Source organism: Mastigoproctus giganteus, chromosome 5 (genome assembly GCF_048544385.1).
Source record: "Mastigoproctus giganteus isolate SK-2022 chromosome 5, ASM4854438v1, whole genome shotgun sequence".
Lineage (NCBI taxonomy): Eukaryota > Metazoa > Arthropoda > Arachnida > Uropygi > Thelyphonidae > Mastigoproctus > Mastigoproctus giganteus.
Window position 1 is genome coordinate 213,013,262 of NC_143579.1, and position 19,998 is coordinate 213,033,259.

General features: G+C 35.8%; 1 protein-coding gene across 1 annotated transcript in view; it reads right to left on the bottom strand.

The window, feature by feature from the left end:
- Positions 1-12,135: 12,135 nt before the first annotated feature.
- The window catches only part of LOC150086084 (latrophilin Cirl-like), a 132,459-nt gene continuing 124,596 nt past the window's right edge, over positions 12,136-19,998 (bottom strand). The window contains exon 21 of the mRNA XM_090374791.1: positions 12,136-13,905. Coding sequence (XP_090230917.1) covers positions 13,067-13,905 — 839 coding nt within the window. The 3' untranslated portion in view covers positions 12,136-13,066. The remainder of the gene's footprint in view (positions 13,906-19,998) is intronic.

Sequence of the window (19,998 nt, forward strand, 5' to 3'; positions counted from 1 at the left end):
AAAGCTTTGACATGTTTAAACTTGGAACACCACTTAACAGTTCAGTAAGCTAGACCATATTTCCTTAATGTCTGTTGCATGTATGTTAGATTGCATTTCATACAGGTTTTTGCTCTACCATGGCATTGAGGACATCTTTCCACCCTCCTTCATTAATATGATATTAATACAACACCATTAATATGATTCACGTGAATGACTTGGAAAAAAAATGTTAGCTTGATAACAATATTTTTTATACTTAGTGGCTACTGAAATATAATCACCTGCCTAATAGTGTTTTGAGCTTCCCCTTCAACAGTTATGGCTTGGAACATGTGGCATAGATATAATACGATTACAAAACATGTCTGGTTGTATGGTCTGTAAAGTTCTCTAGTGTCCTGCAATTCTGGCACACTAGCTAATGGTGATGCACATCCACAAATTGTGCAGCCCATTCCATCCCGTCCCAGAAATGTTCAGTGGGATTGGAGTTTTTTAAAAATATTCTGCAAACCTTATCTGTATGCATTTATCATGGTACATTGCATTACTGAAAGATGCCATCTCCACTGGGTCACATTGATAGGTATACTGGTGTCCACCACCCACAAAACATTCTTCAGATTATGCACACCACTGCATTCCAGCATCCCATGTTTGAACTGTCTATGTTGAGCCCGTAGTCTCGTGAGGTTTTTCTTCACAACCAGTGCTTATCTTTATATTGTACAAAATAAAATCTAATTTGACAGAAAACACACCTTTTTCCAATTATTATTTGCATTGTTCCTGGCACTACATAATTCACAATTATTAGTGACATCACTGACAGCTGTAAGCCAGCATATCAACTTGAGCACATATTATATTCAAACTGGTGAAGGATACATTGCATTATTGTGTTGTAAATACAATGCATTGTATTTGGAGGTGTATTTACATTATCACTGACCTATGTAATTGCAACTAATTTTCTCACTTAATACATCACTTTTCATCTTCCTGTGATGGCTAATTGTTTTTCTCTCAATTTACCAATCTATAAATGCCTTGCTGACAGCAGCTTTGCAGCAGCTCATTAGACACTGTATTTGAAGGGGTTGGGGGCTTGCTACCTTTGCATAATTGCAATTATCTCTTTGAAATTTTTACAAAACATGTGGGCGCCTCCGAAGCCAGGTGGGAAGGAGCAGCAGTGCGTAGCATATGCTTCTTGATTTAGACCGGGGTTCAAGCCCATCACCACCAAATACGGAGGATGCGGAAAGGTCAGGGAATGACCACCGCATATCCCGGAGCAATATGGCCTTAGTTGCTAATGCTCCTATAAAATCAAATAAACAAACAAACAAAACATGTGGATTGGCATCACCATTAGCTAGTATGGCATATTTTTCTATACTTAGTATAGTTACTAGCTTACAAATATTGCATATGTTAGCACGTAGTGAATACTGTTAGTGATAATCAATTCTCACATCAGAATTTTCTATGGAAAGCTAAAAGTAATATTTAGACATGTTCTTATCTAGGATAAATTTATATTTTGCCCCAATATTTTTATCAAATCATAATCAAGGAAAAGTTATTTTTCTTGATTATGATTAATTATTAATCACAGTTTATATTAATTGCATATAAAAAAGATAGTAATATTCACAGGGTGAGACTACAGTTATATTTCTCTCTCTCTCTGAGAAAACTGTTTTCCTAAGAATTGGAAAAAAAATAACCCCAAAGTATAGTACATTGTGTTCAGGTAGCTTAATGAGTAAACCATTGCTTCACCTTAAGCACTGCAAAAAACAAAACTGAAATATCACTGTTATCTATCAAAATATTGGTGAAATATAAAAAATAGTTTCCAAAAAAAGGAGTCCTGCTTATAGTGCTCTTTAGAGTGTCTAAAAAGTGTTATAGAGTTTACTGTATTTTGCTGCAGAATTGAATATCTATATATGCATACATACATACACATACGCTGTCCTCCAACATGTATTATTATGAAATGTTAGTTTAGATTGCTGAGAATACTGATTTTGAGGGATATGTTAGAAGACAGTAAATATAATAGAACAATTACAGTTCATAAACTTTAGTATTTATCAGCTTAATTACAAGTTAATATTCATTGGCCATTTATCATATCTAATTTGTGGAACTTATCAATAATGTCAACTTTTAATATCCACTACACCCAGTGGGTAAATGGAGGTGTCTATTTGGTATATTATACAACAGTTCTGATAGTCTTCCTATTTGTTGTATATCCTTGCTTTGATAGAGTTAAAACTCCAAATCAGTTTCAAAAAGGTTGTTTTTATGTTAAAAACTATTGTTAACAACTAAAGTCCATACACAAATTGCTCTTGTATTTGTTTATAATTGGTTATATCAGATTACTGTGGTTTATTTTTCAAGAAATGGCACACATTTTAATGATAGAGACGTTGACAGTAGTGTTAAGCCGAGATGGTGGAGCAGTGTTTTAGGAGTTGTAATGTTATAATCAGTTGCAATATTTGTCTTACTGATTTCAATCCTAGCAGTACTTTTGAATAAATCAAAGGTAATATAAGTGGACACTAGATTAATTAGGAGCAGAAAATGGAAGAATGATAAAATGAGGAAAATAAATAAGACTCCTTCAAAGATGTGTTTTTGTAGCGTGGTATGCTATAATTGCTACAGTGGCAGCATTATTCTGCTGATCAATTGGAACATTGCAATCTTTCTACAATAGATAATGACCTCTGCACTTTACTTCTAGCACTTCGGTTTAGTGTTACATTTTTTCCATTATTCCAGCAAGGATTACGTCCTAATGTTGTCATATTCTTGAGGTTCTAATATATGTATAATTAAAAATCAATATGGCAATTTACTTGCATATATTTTAATCATTTTATTTATTAATAATTATTTTTAAATATTTTTAACCAATCTTAAAACAACCCACCTAAATCTCCTTCAGAGGCTGCTTCCTGCCAGTTTTGAAACCCTTCCCTGCAGGATTACTGCAGTTGTTAAAACCATTGGTGGCCACACACTGATCTTTTCAAACCAGTTCCTCTCGGTGTAACACTGTGTGTGTGTGTGTGTGTGTGTGTGTGTGTGTGTGTGTGTGCGTGTGTGTGTGTGTGTGTGTGTGTAGCAAACCTCATGGTTTCATATTTAGCAGTGACAGAGTGCTTTTGTTTAGTCCTTTACACAACAGCACTGTTTAATTGGTTTTAACAATGTTTCCAATATTTTACAATCAAAATAGCATTTAATTTATTAAATTATTACCAAATATTAAAATTATTTTTATATCTGTTCTTTACTGCAGTTACTTTTTTGCTGTTTTTGTTGCTCTCACTCAAACACAAATCAAAACAAGATGTGGTAACAATGTTGCTTTCAGAAACTTTAAATAAAAATAAATGGCAGTCTGTGGGTAGCATGTTTTAATACATTAATTCAATACTCATCATGAAAGTCTAATGACAGCATGATTGTAACTCTTCTTGAATGCAATTAAATTGCCTGCCATTTAATAAATTTTGCAAGATCACAATTGACATGGGTAGTTTTTTCATTTCCCTTTTTCCTCCCCATGTTGCATATAATTCTTGGAATTACGAATTACCAATAAAATATTAGCTGTCCATATACATTCATTATGAGCAAGTTTCACTGTATTCAGACTCATACTTTTCAAAAAAATGAATGTTAATAATATTATTATTAACCTAGCAGTGCTACCACTCTGAGGTACCAGACCTGTGAGATGCCTCTCCAAAATAAAAATCCCTTGTCAACTGTTGATTCAATTTTAAATTAATTATTAAAACCTAAATTCTAAATGGATTTTTAGTTTTTGCAGAGTAACTGCACACAAGGTGCTGTGCCAAAGTTGTTGCAATTATTTTTCCTGAGTAGTGGCACAGGAACCTGACCGGTAGGATGCTGTGTTTCAAATTTTGTGTTTTTATAGGTCAAGGTACTTCTCCACTAGTTCCACAAATATTTACTGTCTTACGTGAGTTATTTTTAAAGGATTTATTATTATTTTCATAATAAGCACAAAATGCAATATTCACTCTTGAATAGATAAGTAGCAGCATGCTTAACTTTCAGTGTTCATATTTTTTGTCTAACTTTTTTTAATTTGCAGAATTAATAGTTGTGTGTTTTTAAATATTTAAGTTTTTTACTAAAAATTTTTAAAAAATTACATTATTATAACTCATTAAGAAAGGGTTGAAATATTGGTATAGTATACACTTAGTAGAATTAAAAAGAAAATTGACATCAGGTCCAGCACCACCTTTTTTTTCTTAAAATAGCAGTGCACGAAAGAATTTGGGGTCACCATTGTTTGCTGATGTGCAATCCTTAATGACAACTGTGATCCATCTGGGAATATTTTTTTGACTAGTTTACAATAGCAAAAAACTGATATTTTGCTCCTTTTTTTCAGTAGATTGAAGAGGATATGTTTCTCTTGGCCTGATTCAACTTTCAGCTCATCCTAAAGTTACTCCACTGATTCATTCTCCTGAAATCAGGTGCCTGTATATTTGGCTTTATAATTTAGTGTTACTATATGCATCCATGGGCTGTGCCACACCATGACATTTCATATGCAATACAAGATACTGCATATAAATAGCAGTAATCCCAGATTAACATATCAACTGTGTGGTACTACACTCAGCATAGTGCAAAATGAGAAAGTCTGTGAATAATTGTGCAGTCAGATATGAAATTCACTGAGCAGTGCAGACAGTATGCTATAACGGCTCACACGGTTTTGTCAGTGATATACAAGTGCTTTGCTAACAGGGATATGGAATGATTATCCCTTTGTAAAGGCCATGGTTAGGTTGCATCTTGAGTACTGTATATCTGGAAGCCTCACTTTAGGAAGGATGTAGATAAGCCAACAAGATTGGCAAAGGGAACAAAAGGGTGCTCTTACTAAGAAAGCCTTCAGTTCTGTAAATTGCTGCTTTTGGAAACTAGGCACCTGCGAGATCTCACTGAGGTGTTTTAAGGTCTTGAATGGATTGAGTAAGCTCATGTTAATGGCATTCTTCCTCATGCTGAGATTACACACTTCAGGGAGCATAAATTCAAATTGAGGAAGGATGGTTGTAGGAGAGGCATTCAGAAGTTTGTCTTCAGCCAGTGGGTGGTTGATTGTTGTAACAAACTTACATTTGTTGTTGTGGAAGTGGGTAGTTTGAATAAATTCAAGGAAGAACTAGATAATTTTTTGGAGGGGATGGATAGGTTTTTTCTTTTTCATTTGTGCTTTTACAATTTGTTTTCAAGAGGATTTTAAAAGCTTTTAATTTTCACAGAGTTTAATTATCAACAGGCCATCCAATATCATGCATAAAGTTGGTTGATATTAGCAGATGCTGATGTAATAAGAATGTTAAACATGCATTCTTCTGATACAAGGGAAGCAGAATCTGAATATAATATGTACATGTGCACAGAAAAGACATGTGATACTTTTTGATGAAAAAAGATATATATATGAAAAAGCATATTAGTATATTATTGAATCAGTCTAGTGTGACATAAGCATTGAGAGATTATCTAATAGGGCTGTCCAACTTGCAGACCTTATGTAGCTTGCAAGTTTGCATTATGTTTAGACAAAAAAATGAGTAAACCTTCAATTTTTTGACCAACTTCAGTAATAATACACTACCCTATCAAAAGAGTATTTGGATGTCCCTCCCAATGTTGTGAATGGTGCACTTAAAAGATATATACAAAGCAAAAACAGGGTTTTAATGTGGCAAGCTATGGAGATGCAGAGGCTTAATCATCAGATACCATATCAGCATAATGTCACCGTGTGCTACAGCCATAGATTTGAATCTTGCAAAGTCAACCATGGCCATTGTAGTGAAAATATGGAAGAATGAGGGTTATGTAAGTCTGTGAAATTGGCAAGGTAGGCCAAAATAACTAATAGAGCCTTGAGAAAGTGATAAAAGTAAACCTCCAATTCTTCCAATATATCCTTGGAAAAGTCATATCAAAGCTCCATGAACAGCCCATAGGTAGCTACATAGCATGGATTTTCATAATAGAGCTTCTTCTTTTGAGCTCTACACCATGCCAGTGATTGGCAGACATGTCATCTTTCTTGGACCACAGAACAGTGGTAATGAGGTCCTGTGAAGCTTCGGAGTCTTTAAATTAGAAGGCTCTGAAGTGAGAGAGGACCTGGGAAGTGTCATTTTCTACACAGCATGTTGTGACAACAATGAAGTTTGTAGGAGGTTGTTTTTGGTGATTTAGTTCAGACTTGGCCCATCTGTTGTAGTGCCAACAATCATCAATTCTAAACCAACTCCTATGTTGGACAATTCTCTGGTGTAAGCGCACACTCTAACAGTTCTGTGGAAATGGGTGCCATCCTCTGTGGTCCAGCACAATATTCCATCACATCTCTGGGATTACTGCAAAGTACAGTAATTCACCTGGAACAACAAATGAACACACAAGTGGTGTTCAGAGGTGGATCAGTGCTGTCATTGGGGCCAAAGCTGGGCCTATACTTTTAATGTCCATGAATTTATATTTTTTCACATCACTAAAAAGAAATTTGCCTCTCTGCTTTAAAGCAACCACTTGTAGGCTAATAATTATAAGATCTAAGCAAAAAAAAAAAAAAACAAAACACCCATAATACAGCAGAAAATGTCCAATTAGTTTTACACTATTTTAATAATCATTCTTTATGTAGATAAGAGTGTTTCAATATCAGAACTTTAATTTTCTAGAGATGAACAGGAAATTACAAATGTTATAAGAAAAAAATATTCTTCTTGACTAGGCTACTACCAAATATTCAAAGGACATTAAATTTTATAAAGGTAGCACTAGTAGGCAGTGATTATTATGTATTAATGTTGGGGGTCCTGTGATGGCATCGTGGCTTTACTGCTTATCACTTGTTTAGAAAGGTCTGATTTCAGTTCCATTGCATTGAGCTTTCAGTCATGTTGACATTTATAAGAGGGAAGATTTTTTTTAAGCCTTCATTACTTGAGGATGTAATTAGCCTGTCTCACAAGCGTGTTTTCTTCATGAATTATTATAGGTTTTTCATCCCACAGCATGTGCAAACTTGCATATCATATTATGTGCCCGCATGCACCAAATGTGGATTCTAGCCTCACAATCACTATCCCATATACAGTATATGCATTAATATTATTACTTGATATATGGACAATCCAAAATTTTCTCTCCTGTATATTATTTCCCTTCAGGGAAGCAATCAAAGAAGCTACTAAGCTTATCATACCAACAAAAAAAAATAAATACTGTTCAAGGCTTAGACCTAAATGGTCTAAGCCTTGAACAGATGAACTATGGAGACATTTGGCAAAGAAGAAAAGTGCATGCAATGCATATCAAGGATGATACAGAAGCCTATGGTAGATATAAATTAGCCTGTAATCAAATCACAAAGGAGGTTAGGCAAGCTAAGACAGATTATGAGAAGTCTCTGGCAAAAAAAAAAAAAAAAAAAAAAAAAGCAAAGACTTCTATGCTTATATTAACAGTACAAGGAAGGGTTGAATCACATTGAGCCACTTGATGCCTATAGGTTAACTGTTGATGACACTTCTCAGGTTGTGAACAAATTGAATAGATATTTTGCATCTACATTCACACGTGGGGAATTCTTTAGGGAAGGGAAGGGGATGCCAGAAGTTTATTAAACTGTAACAAGGAGCTTAATGACTTTGATAACTGAAGGGAAAGTGGAGGAGAAATTGTTGGGGATGAACATAAAAAAGACACCTGGGGCAGATGGTATATATCCAATTATATTAAGGAAGGCAGCAAAGGAGGTAAGCAAATCCTTAGCCATAATTATGAGAGCATCCTTGGATTCAGAGGAGGTTCATGTGGACTGGAGAAGTGCAAATATATCTCCAATTCATAAAGGAGGATCAAAATGCAACATGAGTAATTACAGACCTGTTAGCTTGATGTCTATTCCATGGAAAATAATCTAGAATCAGTGGTTAAAGAAGTAATGCAGGATATATTGGACAGGTATGCAATCACAGCATGGATTTGTCAAGGGGTAGTCTTGTCTAACCAATCAGATAGGTTACTATGATGCAGTGACCAAGGAACTAGATGTAAAAAATAATTTTGATATCATATACTTAGGTTTCAGGAAGGCTTTTGATACTGTTGCACATAAAAGACTGCTGTACAAACTGGAGCAATTTGGCATTAAGGGCAAGTTACTGCTATGGATAAAGGGATGGTTAAGTGGAAGAAGACAGTGTGGTTATCAATGGACACTGCTCTTTGTGGACTAATGCTATTAGTGGAGTTCTCCAGGGTTCACTGCTGGGTCCATTGTTGTTTTCAATATTTATCAATGATATTGATGAAGGTATATGAGGCTTAATGTCTTAAGTTTGCAAATGATACAAAGGTTGGCAGGGCCGTTAACAACAGTCATCAAGGTGAGCTACTGAAACAAGATCTAGGAAAATTGGGTCGAGGGGCTGAGAAATGGCAGTTAAAGTTTTAACACTGACAAATGCAGGTACAGCACTTGTCAATGTTAAAACCCCACAGTAACTTACCAACTGTGTGGTATTACCTTCAGGGTAGTTGAGAAAGAAAAAGAAGGTAATTGTGCAGTCAGATATGAAATTCTCTGAGCAGGTCAGACATGCTGCCGGGACAGCTCGTGGGGTTTTGTCAATGATAGAAACAGAAATTTTGCTAGCATGGATAAGGGGGTGATTATCCCTTTGTATAAGGCCATGGTTAGGCCACATCTTGAGTACTGTATACAGATCTGGAGTCCTCACTTTAGGAAGGATGTAGATCTGCTGGAACAGGTGCAGAGAAGGGCAGTCAGGTTGGTGAAGGGGACAAAACACTGCTCTTACCTAAAAAGGCTTCAGTTTTGCAAATTGCAGCGTCTTGAAACCAGGCACATGTGGGGAGATCTGATTGAGATGTTTTAAGCCTTGAATAAGCTTAATGATAATGGTATTCTTCCACTTGCTGAGACTATACACACATGAGAGGGCATAAATTCAAGTTGGGAATAGACAAATTCTTGGAGGGTATAGATTGGTGAACTTTTTTTTTTTTTTTTTTTGGCTGATGTTATACACTTGGTCATCGACTTACGACCTATGCAACTTACGACCGGCCGCACTTATGACGACAAAAAAATAATAATAATAAATCAGGAAGTCACTACTGAGAACACCCATAACCCAGGTGAGGAGGCACATTGATGACGGGAGGCCTGAGGACAGCACCAGGCACATACACTCAGTCGCTCTCTCTCTCTCTCTCTCACATACACCCAGTCGCTTTCAAGCATCTGTTGCGTGTGGTGTATTAATTAAAGTTCTGCTGAAATACGCATAAAATGTTTAGTAAAAGGAAAATGCCTTCATCTACATATACGCCAGCTAAGAAGTCAAGGAAAACTATTGATTTAGAGTGTAAAATGAAAATTATCCAGCAGTATGAAGACGAAAAGAAAGTGAATACGATAGCACGTGACTTGAAGTTATCACATTCCACGGTATCGACGATACTTAAGGACAAAGAAAGAATTCGGGAAGCTGTTAAGGGTTCTGCACCTATTAAGTCTACAATTTTAACCAAACAATGACAGGAACCCATCCATGAAATGAAGAAATTGTTGTTTGTGTGGATGGAAGATTTAATACAAAAAACTACACCCATGAGTCTTCACACAGTGCAAGCAAAGGCTAGAAGTTTGTTTCAGAGTTTAAAATCACGTGCCGGAGACGATTACGCAGAAGATTTTCAGGCTAGTACTGGGTGGTTTAAGCGTTTTAAAAAAAGATTTGCTTTGCATAATGTCTCTTATAAATAAACAACTCCTACCTCAACCCAAGAACATGACCCTGACGATGCACAACCCAGCACAAGCAAAGATTAAAAATTGATTTTGTAAATTTCATTTGTATTAATTTTTACATTAATTTTAGATTGTACTTTTGTGTTTACAGTACATTATGTACAGTATTATTTTTCACATTATGTACAATATAATTATAGATTGTAGTTTTGTTTTTTTATAAACAGTATGAATAATAAACCAATTAAAATGTAGAGAACATTTGAATTTAACCTCAGAGAGAGAGAGAGAGAGAGAGAGAGATATAGCCTAGGCGTAGAAACGAAGGTATGTACAGTATTGCTAAGTAAAAGATGAAAACATTACTGTATTTAAAATGAAAAATAAAAGATGATAAAAATTTAAAAGATTATAAAAATAAATTATAAAGATGATAGAAAGGTTAAAAAATACTGTTAATAAATATATGGCCGACATACGACCAGATCAACTTACGACCTGTCAGTCAGAACAGAAGTCGGTCGTAAGTCGACGACCAACTGTATAAGCTTGCCTTATTATGTCATTTGCCATTACTACTACTAATATTATAACAGTGAATGATATACTTTTTTTATTATCATTACAAAACACCCATTTATCCAAGTTTTGGAAGTCAAATTGTAAATTATAAATTAGCATGCACATTTTATTTCTGTGAAAAATTAAACTGCACCAAAACATATTCTCAAGATGGATCTTTAACTGATTTGAAGCAAATGATATGATTCAATGCATTAGTAATGGATTATTTGCTTATATAAAATTATAATTGCTAAATTATGCATTCAGCACATCCATTCCAGTATTTCATAGGACAATTTTGTGCTCATTTTGTACCAAATGCATTATAATTGTTCCACATTTCTGCACTGGCTTTTTCAATATCACAAATATTCATTCAAATATTTAAAAATTTAAAATAAAAAAAAATAACAGTATTACTGGTAAATCCACTAAGTGACCCTTTGTAGATGCACATGTTTATATGGAAATTGAATCATTGTTTTTGAGATTTATGTTTGTAAGTCACAGATTCAAAAAGGCATCAACAAAATTTTATAAAGTCCAACTTGGAATGTATGTTTTATTTTCAAAATAGGTTTAGCAAATTTATGTACATGACATACATTAGCACGTGACATTAACATGCATGGTGAGGAAGGTGGAACACATTGTAGGCCTTATAGGAAACAAAATAGCTGTACATAACTAACTTCCACCTTATCACAAGTCTGGATATCACAAATATACATATTATTACAGAAGTTCAATGTGGGAAAATGTAACTTGAGCAGAAACAGATCTTATGTCGTATTCTAGAAAAAAAAAATTTTTTTTGAACATAATGAACAGGACTCTGAGGTTTGCCACACCTTCAGGATATTCACAACAAATAAAAAAATAACAGTAGCAATGGCACTGTGTCCATGTTATGTAAAAGGTAAAAAACGTTGGCTATTATCATTTTTAAATGGGTAAAAAACTCCATCAGTCCTTTATCTGACCTGGACTAGAATGCAGGAAATGTGAAGCACAAGACTGCCTCAGACTTGACCATAAAAAAAGTCAAAGGGTTTTAAAAAAAAGTAATTTCTCCAGATGCAGTCAAAATTGAATCACAAGCATCTGACTGAATTACATTGTGTGTTTATTATACCATCTATTCTTGGCACCAAAACATTTATGATCTATTTAAAAAAAAAAAAAAAAAAAAAAATATATATATATATATATAGCTTGTTATGCAAATGAGCTACTTACACAAGCTGCTTTGGCCTCTATATTTAAATGAATCTCTTAATGAATAGATGGCAATTTTTACCTTCAAGTGAATAAATTTGTCAACATCAGGTGCAAATTATGAAGTGTTTCTATTTTAAGAACACGAAACGAGATGACTGTGGACGTACATACTTAAATATGATATACAAATGCACGAACTCGAAACATCAATATGACATTAAATCTACAATGTGCCAAGAATAGAAACTGCTGTAAAAAAACAGACATTATGTAGGTGGTGATTGATTTCTGTGTTCCATTACATTCCCCACTGACTAATATTAGGGAGTGAGCATGTCATGTTCGCAAAAACGAGAACAAAACAAAAAAACAGCTTATAGCACCAGAAATTGCCTCTTTCCTTTGAGCAATTACCAATCAATTGTGAACTTTGCAGTTTTTACATATATATATTTAACACTGGAAATGCCAATATTTTTTAAATACATATTCACATTATATTAAATATTGTAGAAAACTTTTTTTTTTTGTAACTGGAAGTTCATTTTGGATATTTTTATCCTCAAATTTCAAGTAGTTAAGATCCTCATATATAACAAGAATTGCATTAGTAATGTAGATTCAATTTTAAAAAAATTGCAGGTATCCTAATAAGCAGGTTAACAAAATTTTTTTTTTCAAGGAAATCAGACTTCTTTTTTTCTGACCATACTTGAACCCATTTCTCGGTATCTCGTAAGCTCACTGAACATTATATTCAAAATGGTGCTAGTCTAGTTCTTAGAAACATACTACACCAGCATGGTGGATTATTTTACAAGTTCCTCACAAATATAAACAATACTTGAGAATAAATTTGTGGATACAGATGTCTTTGATCATTAGTTTCACTTCAACACCAATGCACTTAGAGGCAATAAATATAATTCACAGGAGGGATGCAGTTCTTAACAGCACACGATAAAACTGACTGCAGGAATTCAGATGTATCCAAATATGCAAGGCAAAACTTTTAGTGCAATGTTTTTGTTTTATGGAACAGAAATCTAATTTATTACACTAAATCTTTTATCTTTGGAAATATACAATATCACTTGGCTCCTCGTTGTTGCTAAGTGATGGAATAGGAATTTCAACTCTTAACGGCAAAAAATATAAACAAACTCGAAAGTTAACACAAAAATAGCTTTTTTTCCCCCCTGCTAATGTAGCGAATGTTAAAGCGATTGTGTAGCACATTTATGACCTGTACAGATGCTGAACACAAGCAAAGTTTGCCTCAATAAGCTGCATTATTCAGAAGGGTCGGTACAATCACGTATAAACAATGTTCTGTAAAGCAGCTCAACTTGAGCAGGAGAATATCTGATGGTCCTTGGTCCCTTGTACACTAAGGAATCAGCAGTCTGTACTAAGATGACCTGAGCCATGACAATGCTGATTTCTAGGGGGTGAAGTATTTTCAGGCTGCAGTCTACACACAACACGTTCACCATCTAAAACTGCCATCATGACAGCACTGTCAGGAACAAGATGACTATTGCAAGAGTTCCATACCATACCTTGCACTGCTACATCTCCACTTTGTGGATCCCAGATAACTGGATTTCTAAGCGGGAGTGTGGAACACAAACCTGGCCTTTCTAAGTTAGTAAGACTGCTAGCACCTCGTCCAGTATCTGTTGACCTGTGTATTGTGTGAAGTCTAGGGCTATGCTGGCAGTGTAGGTCTCTAGCTGTAGGCAAAGAGGAATGCCTAGGAGTACAGCTAAGTACCACATCATTTCTCTGAGGTAGAGCTGGAGGAATGAGAGGGCGATGATCACAGGTGAAACTTGAAGATGACTGGTGGCTGACATCTGAATGATTTCGCATATGACCTTCAAGGGCTGAAGTATGACGACCAAGAGTTGGGTACTTAATAGGAGCTCTCACCACAGGTTCATCATCAATTGTTTCATAAATATGGTCAATGTAAGGTGAACTTCCTCTTAAATGGCCATAAGGAGGATGTCGAGGGTCTTGAGGCACAGGAACAGTGGAATGTGCAAGTTTTTCACAGCAGTATTCTGTTACGCAATCAGAATCAATGACCGAACAGTCAGCAATGGAAAGATCACCTTTAATATCTCCACGGTCAGGAGGTTCTTCTGATCCTTTAGTATGAGATGTGTTTATATTCATAGGAAGTTTTCCTTCATGTCCCTGTTTCTGTTGGCATGTCATAGATGGGGGACCTAAAAAAAAAATTTTTTTTTTTAATATTCACAGAAATAATTTACTTTCATTTCCACATTATATAAAACTTACTTATTTGCATTAAAAACTGGATTTTATTAAATACAGAATTAGTGATAGGTAGGGCAAGCCAGCCACACTAATTGTCTTAAAATTCCCTCATTTGGTATCTGATACTTTAAACTTTCAGATACCACAACTTTCACTTATTTTTTTATCAATGAAATGTACCCCCCCCCACACACAATTTACTGTTTGTCTGGTCTTTTGAAATCTAATAGTACCAAACACTTGCTTTTTTTATTTTTATTTTGAAGTATGAAGAATAAATCACCTGTACTCATACCAGTGAACTGTGCACCACAGTTGCACAGCATTTTACACGTTTATATATACAGGCAGTTCCCAGGTTTACGAGTCCCCCCCCCCCAAAGTATCAACAAAATCGAAAATATAAAGATTAATTGCAAGAAATGAATATTAAACGTTCATGAATACCGCATTTCAAACCATGTTTGTAACTATACAATACAGTGCACCCCACTTTACGATATTAATCGGTTCCAGAGACACCGTTGTATCGTGAAATTATCATAATATGAACCCAATAACATACGTTTTTTTTTTTTTTTTTTTTTTTGGGTAATTCGTTCCAAGACCTCGAAAGTGAAATTTTCTCTATATAACTAAGCTGTTTATCTCTCTAAAATGTCGTTTTAAAATGTAAATTGTATTAGTTACCAATTCAAATCATTAAAATGCATTATGCTTTCATCATTATCATAATTATGTTCCAAAATGGAATATGGGAAGTGAGATTTTATTTCCTGTAGGTAGATGTTTATGGGGTTCAAGAAATATTTTACATCACTAAGATTACCATGTAGGACAATTCCAAGAAAATTATTGTATGCATTATTCAGATTTGGTAGAAGCTTCTCCATATTTCTGATATGCAACTGATTTGTTTCCATTGTTTTTGGAAGCCTAGCTAAGTCTGTGTCGTCATCTTTTGCATGTATTTCCAGTATCAAGTCATCTTGAGGTGTTTGCACATCTATATTTAAGGAAGCATCTGTCTTTTCACTTTTTCAAAATTAAGTGCATTTTAAGGTGTTTTTAGTAATGAACCCATATTTATAGGATTCATCAACTGATGAGTGGGGTACTTATGGCTCTATCTCATTTTACTGTATGGTTGATTACATCTTCGGGTGGGACAGAAATATCTGACTGAATAACTGTGTTACAGTGTCTTTAGCTTCTCATGGATAAGTTTGGACATTGGAGGCATCAGTTTCTTAACCTCTTGATAAAGTACTTTAGTATTTATTTTATATATCTGAATTTTAGGAAGGATGTCGATTTGCTTGAGCGTGTACAGAGAAGGGCAACAAGATTGGTGAGGGGAATGAAGGGATCCTCTTACCAAGAGAGGCTTAAGTTCTGCAAATTGCAGTGGCTGGAAACTAGGCACTTGCGCAGTGATCTGATTAAGGTGTATAAGGCCTTGAATGGATTGAGCATGCTGAATTCTGATGGGATCCTTCCACTTGTTCAGATTACGAACCTAAGGGGGCATAAATACAAATTAAGAAAAGACAGATGTAGAATAGATGTGCGGAAATTTGCCTTTAGCCAGCGGGTGGTTAATTGCTGGAACAAACTTCCATCTGCCGTTGTGGAAGTTGATAGGTTGAATAAATTTAAGGAGGAACTGGACAGGCATTTGGAGGGAACGGTGTGATATTTTTTTTTTTTTTTTTTTTTTTTTTTGGCTGATGCTGCATAAGCTCATACACTTGCTTTCTTGCATCACATGCCACTACTACTACAATTTGGCATTTTTGTGATTCTACAAAGCAGTCTGCATGGGTATGTTCCTTAGAGCCATTTCATGTAGTGCAAAAGAGATACTGTAATATAAAATAAGGAAAATGGGATTTAGAAGAAAGTATCGCAAAAGCTCTTCAGATAAAATGTTTCATGGAATTCTTGGTGCTTGTGCCATGATTTTTAAGTAGAAGTTTATATAAACATCCTGATTTGGAGTGGATGTTTTTAATCCCCCCTACTACTACCACTTTCTTTGCACTGCTTGAAATTTAGTTGCAAATGGTAAAATTGTAGGTTGCTTTTTTTTTTTTTAAAGCAATTAACCTTCCTCATAAAGAGAAACTGGTGCCCTTTTTTACATGATATTAATTTTAAATGTTTATCCATTAATAGCAAAAAAAATAAACAAATCTGTTACAGAATTTAAATATAAAAACTGAGTGATGTAGTAGTGGCATGTGATGCAAGAAAGCAAGTGTATGAGCTTATGCAGCATCAGCCAAAAAAAAAAATCACGCCATTCCCTCTGAATGCCTGTCCAGTTTCTCCTTAAATTTATTTAACCTATCAACTTCCACAATGACTGATGGAAGTTTGTTCCAGCAATTAACCACCCGCTGGCTAAAGGCAAATTTCCGCACATCTATTCGACATCTGTCCTTTCTTCATTTGAATTTATGCCCCCTTAGGTTCGTAATCTGAACAAGTAGAAGGATCCCATCAGAATTCAGTGTGCTCAACCCATTCAAGGCTTTATACACCTCAATTAGATCACTGCGCAGGTGCTTAGTTTCAGACACTGCAATTTGCAGAACTTAAGCCTCTCTTGGTAAGAGGATCCGTTCATTCCCTTCATCAATCTTGTTGCCCATCTCTGTACATGCTCAAATAAATCTACATCCTTCCTAAAATGAGGCCTCCAGACCTGTACGCAGTACTCAAGGTGTGGCCTGACCATTGCCTTATACAGAGGGACAATCACCTCCTTCTCCCTGCGAACAAAATTCCTATATATCATTGACAAACCCCATGACCTGCCCTGGCAGCCTGTCTGCATTGCTCAGAAAACTTCATATCTTACTACACGATTACTCCCAGGTCTTTTTCATTTTCTACCACCTTAAGTGTAGTCCCACTCAGTTGGTATGTTTCTCTGGGGTTACTTCTACCCATATGCAGTACTTTGCATTTGTCAAGGTTAAACTTCAGTTGCCACTTCTTAGCCCATCAGCCCAAATTATCTAGATCCTGTTGCAGTAGCACACTGCCATTACTGTCATTAACAACCCTGCCAACCTTTGTATCATCTGCAAACTTCAACACTAAGCCTGAGCCTGATATACCTTCATCAATATCATTGATAAACATACAAAACAACAGATGAACCAACACCGAACCGTGTGGGACTCCACTAATAACTTTAGTCCACAAAGAGCAGCACCCATTGATTACCACCCTCTGTCTTTTCCCACTCAATATCCTTTTATCCATTGTAGCAACTTACCCTTAATACCATTCTGCTCTAATTTATACATTAGTCTTCCATGAGCAACAGTGTCAAAAGCCTTCCTGAAATCCAAGCATATGATATAAAAATTATTTTTTGCATCCAGTTCCTTTGTAACCACATCATAATATCCTATCAAATTTGTCAGACAAGACTTTCCCTTAACAAACCCATGCTGTCTGAATTATTGCTGCAGTCTTGTCTAGATGATCCTGCAATGCATCTTTAACCAGTGACTCCATTATTTTACCCGGAACAGAAGTTAAACTAACTGGTCTGTAATTATTCGTGTCACACTTCGATTCCCCCTTTGTGAATTGGGGATACATTTGCACATCTCCAGTTCGTGGGGACCTAACCTGAGTCCAAGGATGCTCTCATAATTATGGCTAAGGATTTGCTTAGTTGCTTTGCCGCCTCCTTTAATATAATTGGATAGATCCCATCCAGCCCAGGTGCCTTTCTTATGTTTAACTTCAAAAATTTCTCCTCCACTTTGCTCTCAGTTATTAGAAAATCATTAAGCACCCTGCTAAAATTTGATAACCTTCTGCCATTTTCAAACCTTAACTCCTCATGTGTGAATGTAGATGCAAAATACTCATTCAGTTTGTTTTCTATCTGAGCAGGATCATCAACAGTTGAACCATCGCTATCAAGTGGACCAATCAGATTCATCCTCTTCCTTTTAGAGTTTATATAAGTAAAGAAATCCTTGCTGTTTTTCTTAGCATCTTTTGCCAAAGATTTCTCGTAATCTCCCTAACCTCCTTTGTGAGCTGATTACAGATTAGCTTATATCTGCCATAGGCTTCTGAGTCACTTGATAATTTATATACGTCCCATGCATTTTTCTTCTCCGTCACGAGTCTCATCAGTTCATTTGATAACCATTTAAGCCTAAACCTTGAACAATATTTCTTAATAGGTATGAAACTTTTAGTAGCATCCATGATTAATTCCTTGAATGCTTCCCACTTAGAATTTACTGTTGGTAACATCGTCAGTTGATCCCACTGTACAGAATTTAAAAACTGTCTGAGACCACTGTACTCACATTTACGGAAGCTAAAACCCTTTCCTTTATCCCTGATAGTAATTAAACCTTTAAGTAAATCTGACATCAGTATACTGTGATCACTGCCACCTAGTGGTTCCTTTATCTGCAAATTCTTAATACACAAGTGATCACTGCCGATAACGAGATCAAGAGTATTACTCTCTCTGGTTGCCTCCTGAACATGCTGCTGCAGAAAACAATCATCCAATAAATCCACAAAAGTCTGACTAGTGTGTGAGTGACCAACCCACATTCCAGTCAATATCTGGGAAGTTAAAATCCCCCATTATAAGACATTCCGACTTACTAGCCCACTATTTCTCTGTACAATTGTTCATTGTACTCATTCGAGTCATTAGGCCTATAACACACTCCTACTCTTATTTTTGCTTTCACAGTGCTTATGTCGCACCAAACTGACTCAACAGTGCACTGTTCATCTATATCAACTGGATGCACTTCTTTTGATTTTCAGGTTTTCTTAATTAACAGCATAACACCTCCTCCCTTCCTACCCTGTCTATCCTTTCTGTACACACTGTACTCCCCAAATTCCAGTTCTGCATTCCTTATATCTGTGTGACACCATGTCTCTGCTATCCCAACAATATTTGCCTTTGGTGTCTTGACCAACACTTCAAATTCAAATTTATTTTCTATACTTCTAGCATTGGTATACATGTAAGGATAGGTGGAACAGGACCACCTATCCTTACATGTAAAAAAGGATAGATGGAACAGAACCAGGGTATGTCTGCCAGGGGCAAAGGTTGATGACGTTGTAGAGCAGATATCATCTTTTAAGGGCACAAAAGGTGATATAGTTGTACACGTTGGCACTAATGATATCAAGAGTAGGAGACCGGCAGAATTGCTTAACAAGTACAGGTCACTGTTGAAAAAAAGCCGTGAAATAGGGTTGAATTTGAAAGTGTCTGCAATTCTGCCCAGACACGATAGGAGGGAGTATATGATGAGAGCCTTGTCGATCAATTCGGCCCTGGAAAGATTGTGCAAGGCTCAAGGGGTAGAATTTTTTTCAGCCTGGACTGTACTTGTTAACAGGAGAGATTGCTTCTACAGGGATGGGATACACTTAAATTGAAAGGGTGCAAGAATATTTGCTGATGCTATCGAGGCAGTGTTAGGTGGGTCGGAAAACTGCTAGCTTGGGGGGATACAAAGACGAATAGATTAACAGTAGCCACTGGTAGAGGTGAAAAGAGATTCTTGCACTGCTTCTACTGGAATGAGCAGTAGCCTGAAAAACAAGATTCAGGATATTTCAGAGACTGCTGGGAGTCATTGCGGCGGTACAAGTAAACACATGGGTTGTGTTAGGGTAGCTAAGAATAGAAATAGGTGCATGTATACTTGCGTGTACACCAATGCTAGGAGTTTAGTAAATAAATTTGATGAATTTGAGGTATTGCTCAAAACATCAAAGGCAGATATTGTTGGGATATCAGAGACTTGGTGTCACACAGATATAAGGAATGCAGAACTGGAATTTGGGGAGTATAACGTCTACAGAAAGGATAGATTGGATAGGAAGGGAGGAGGGGTTATGCTATTAGTTAAGAAATACATAAAATCCAAGGAAGTGAAGCCAGTGGACATCGCTGGACAGTGCAGTGTCGAGTCAGTTTGGTGTGACATAAGCATTGGGAGATCAAAATTGAGAGTAGG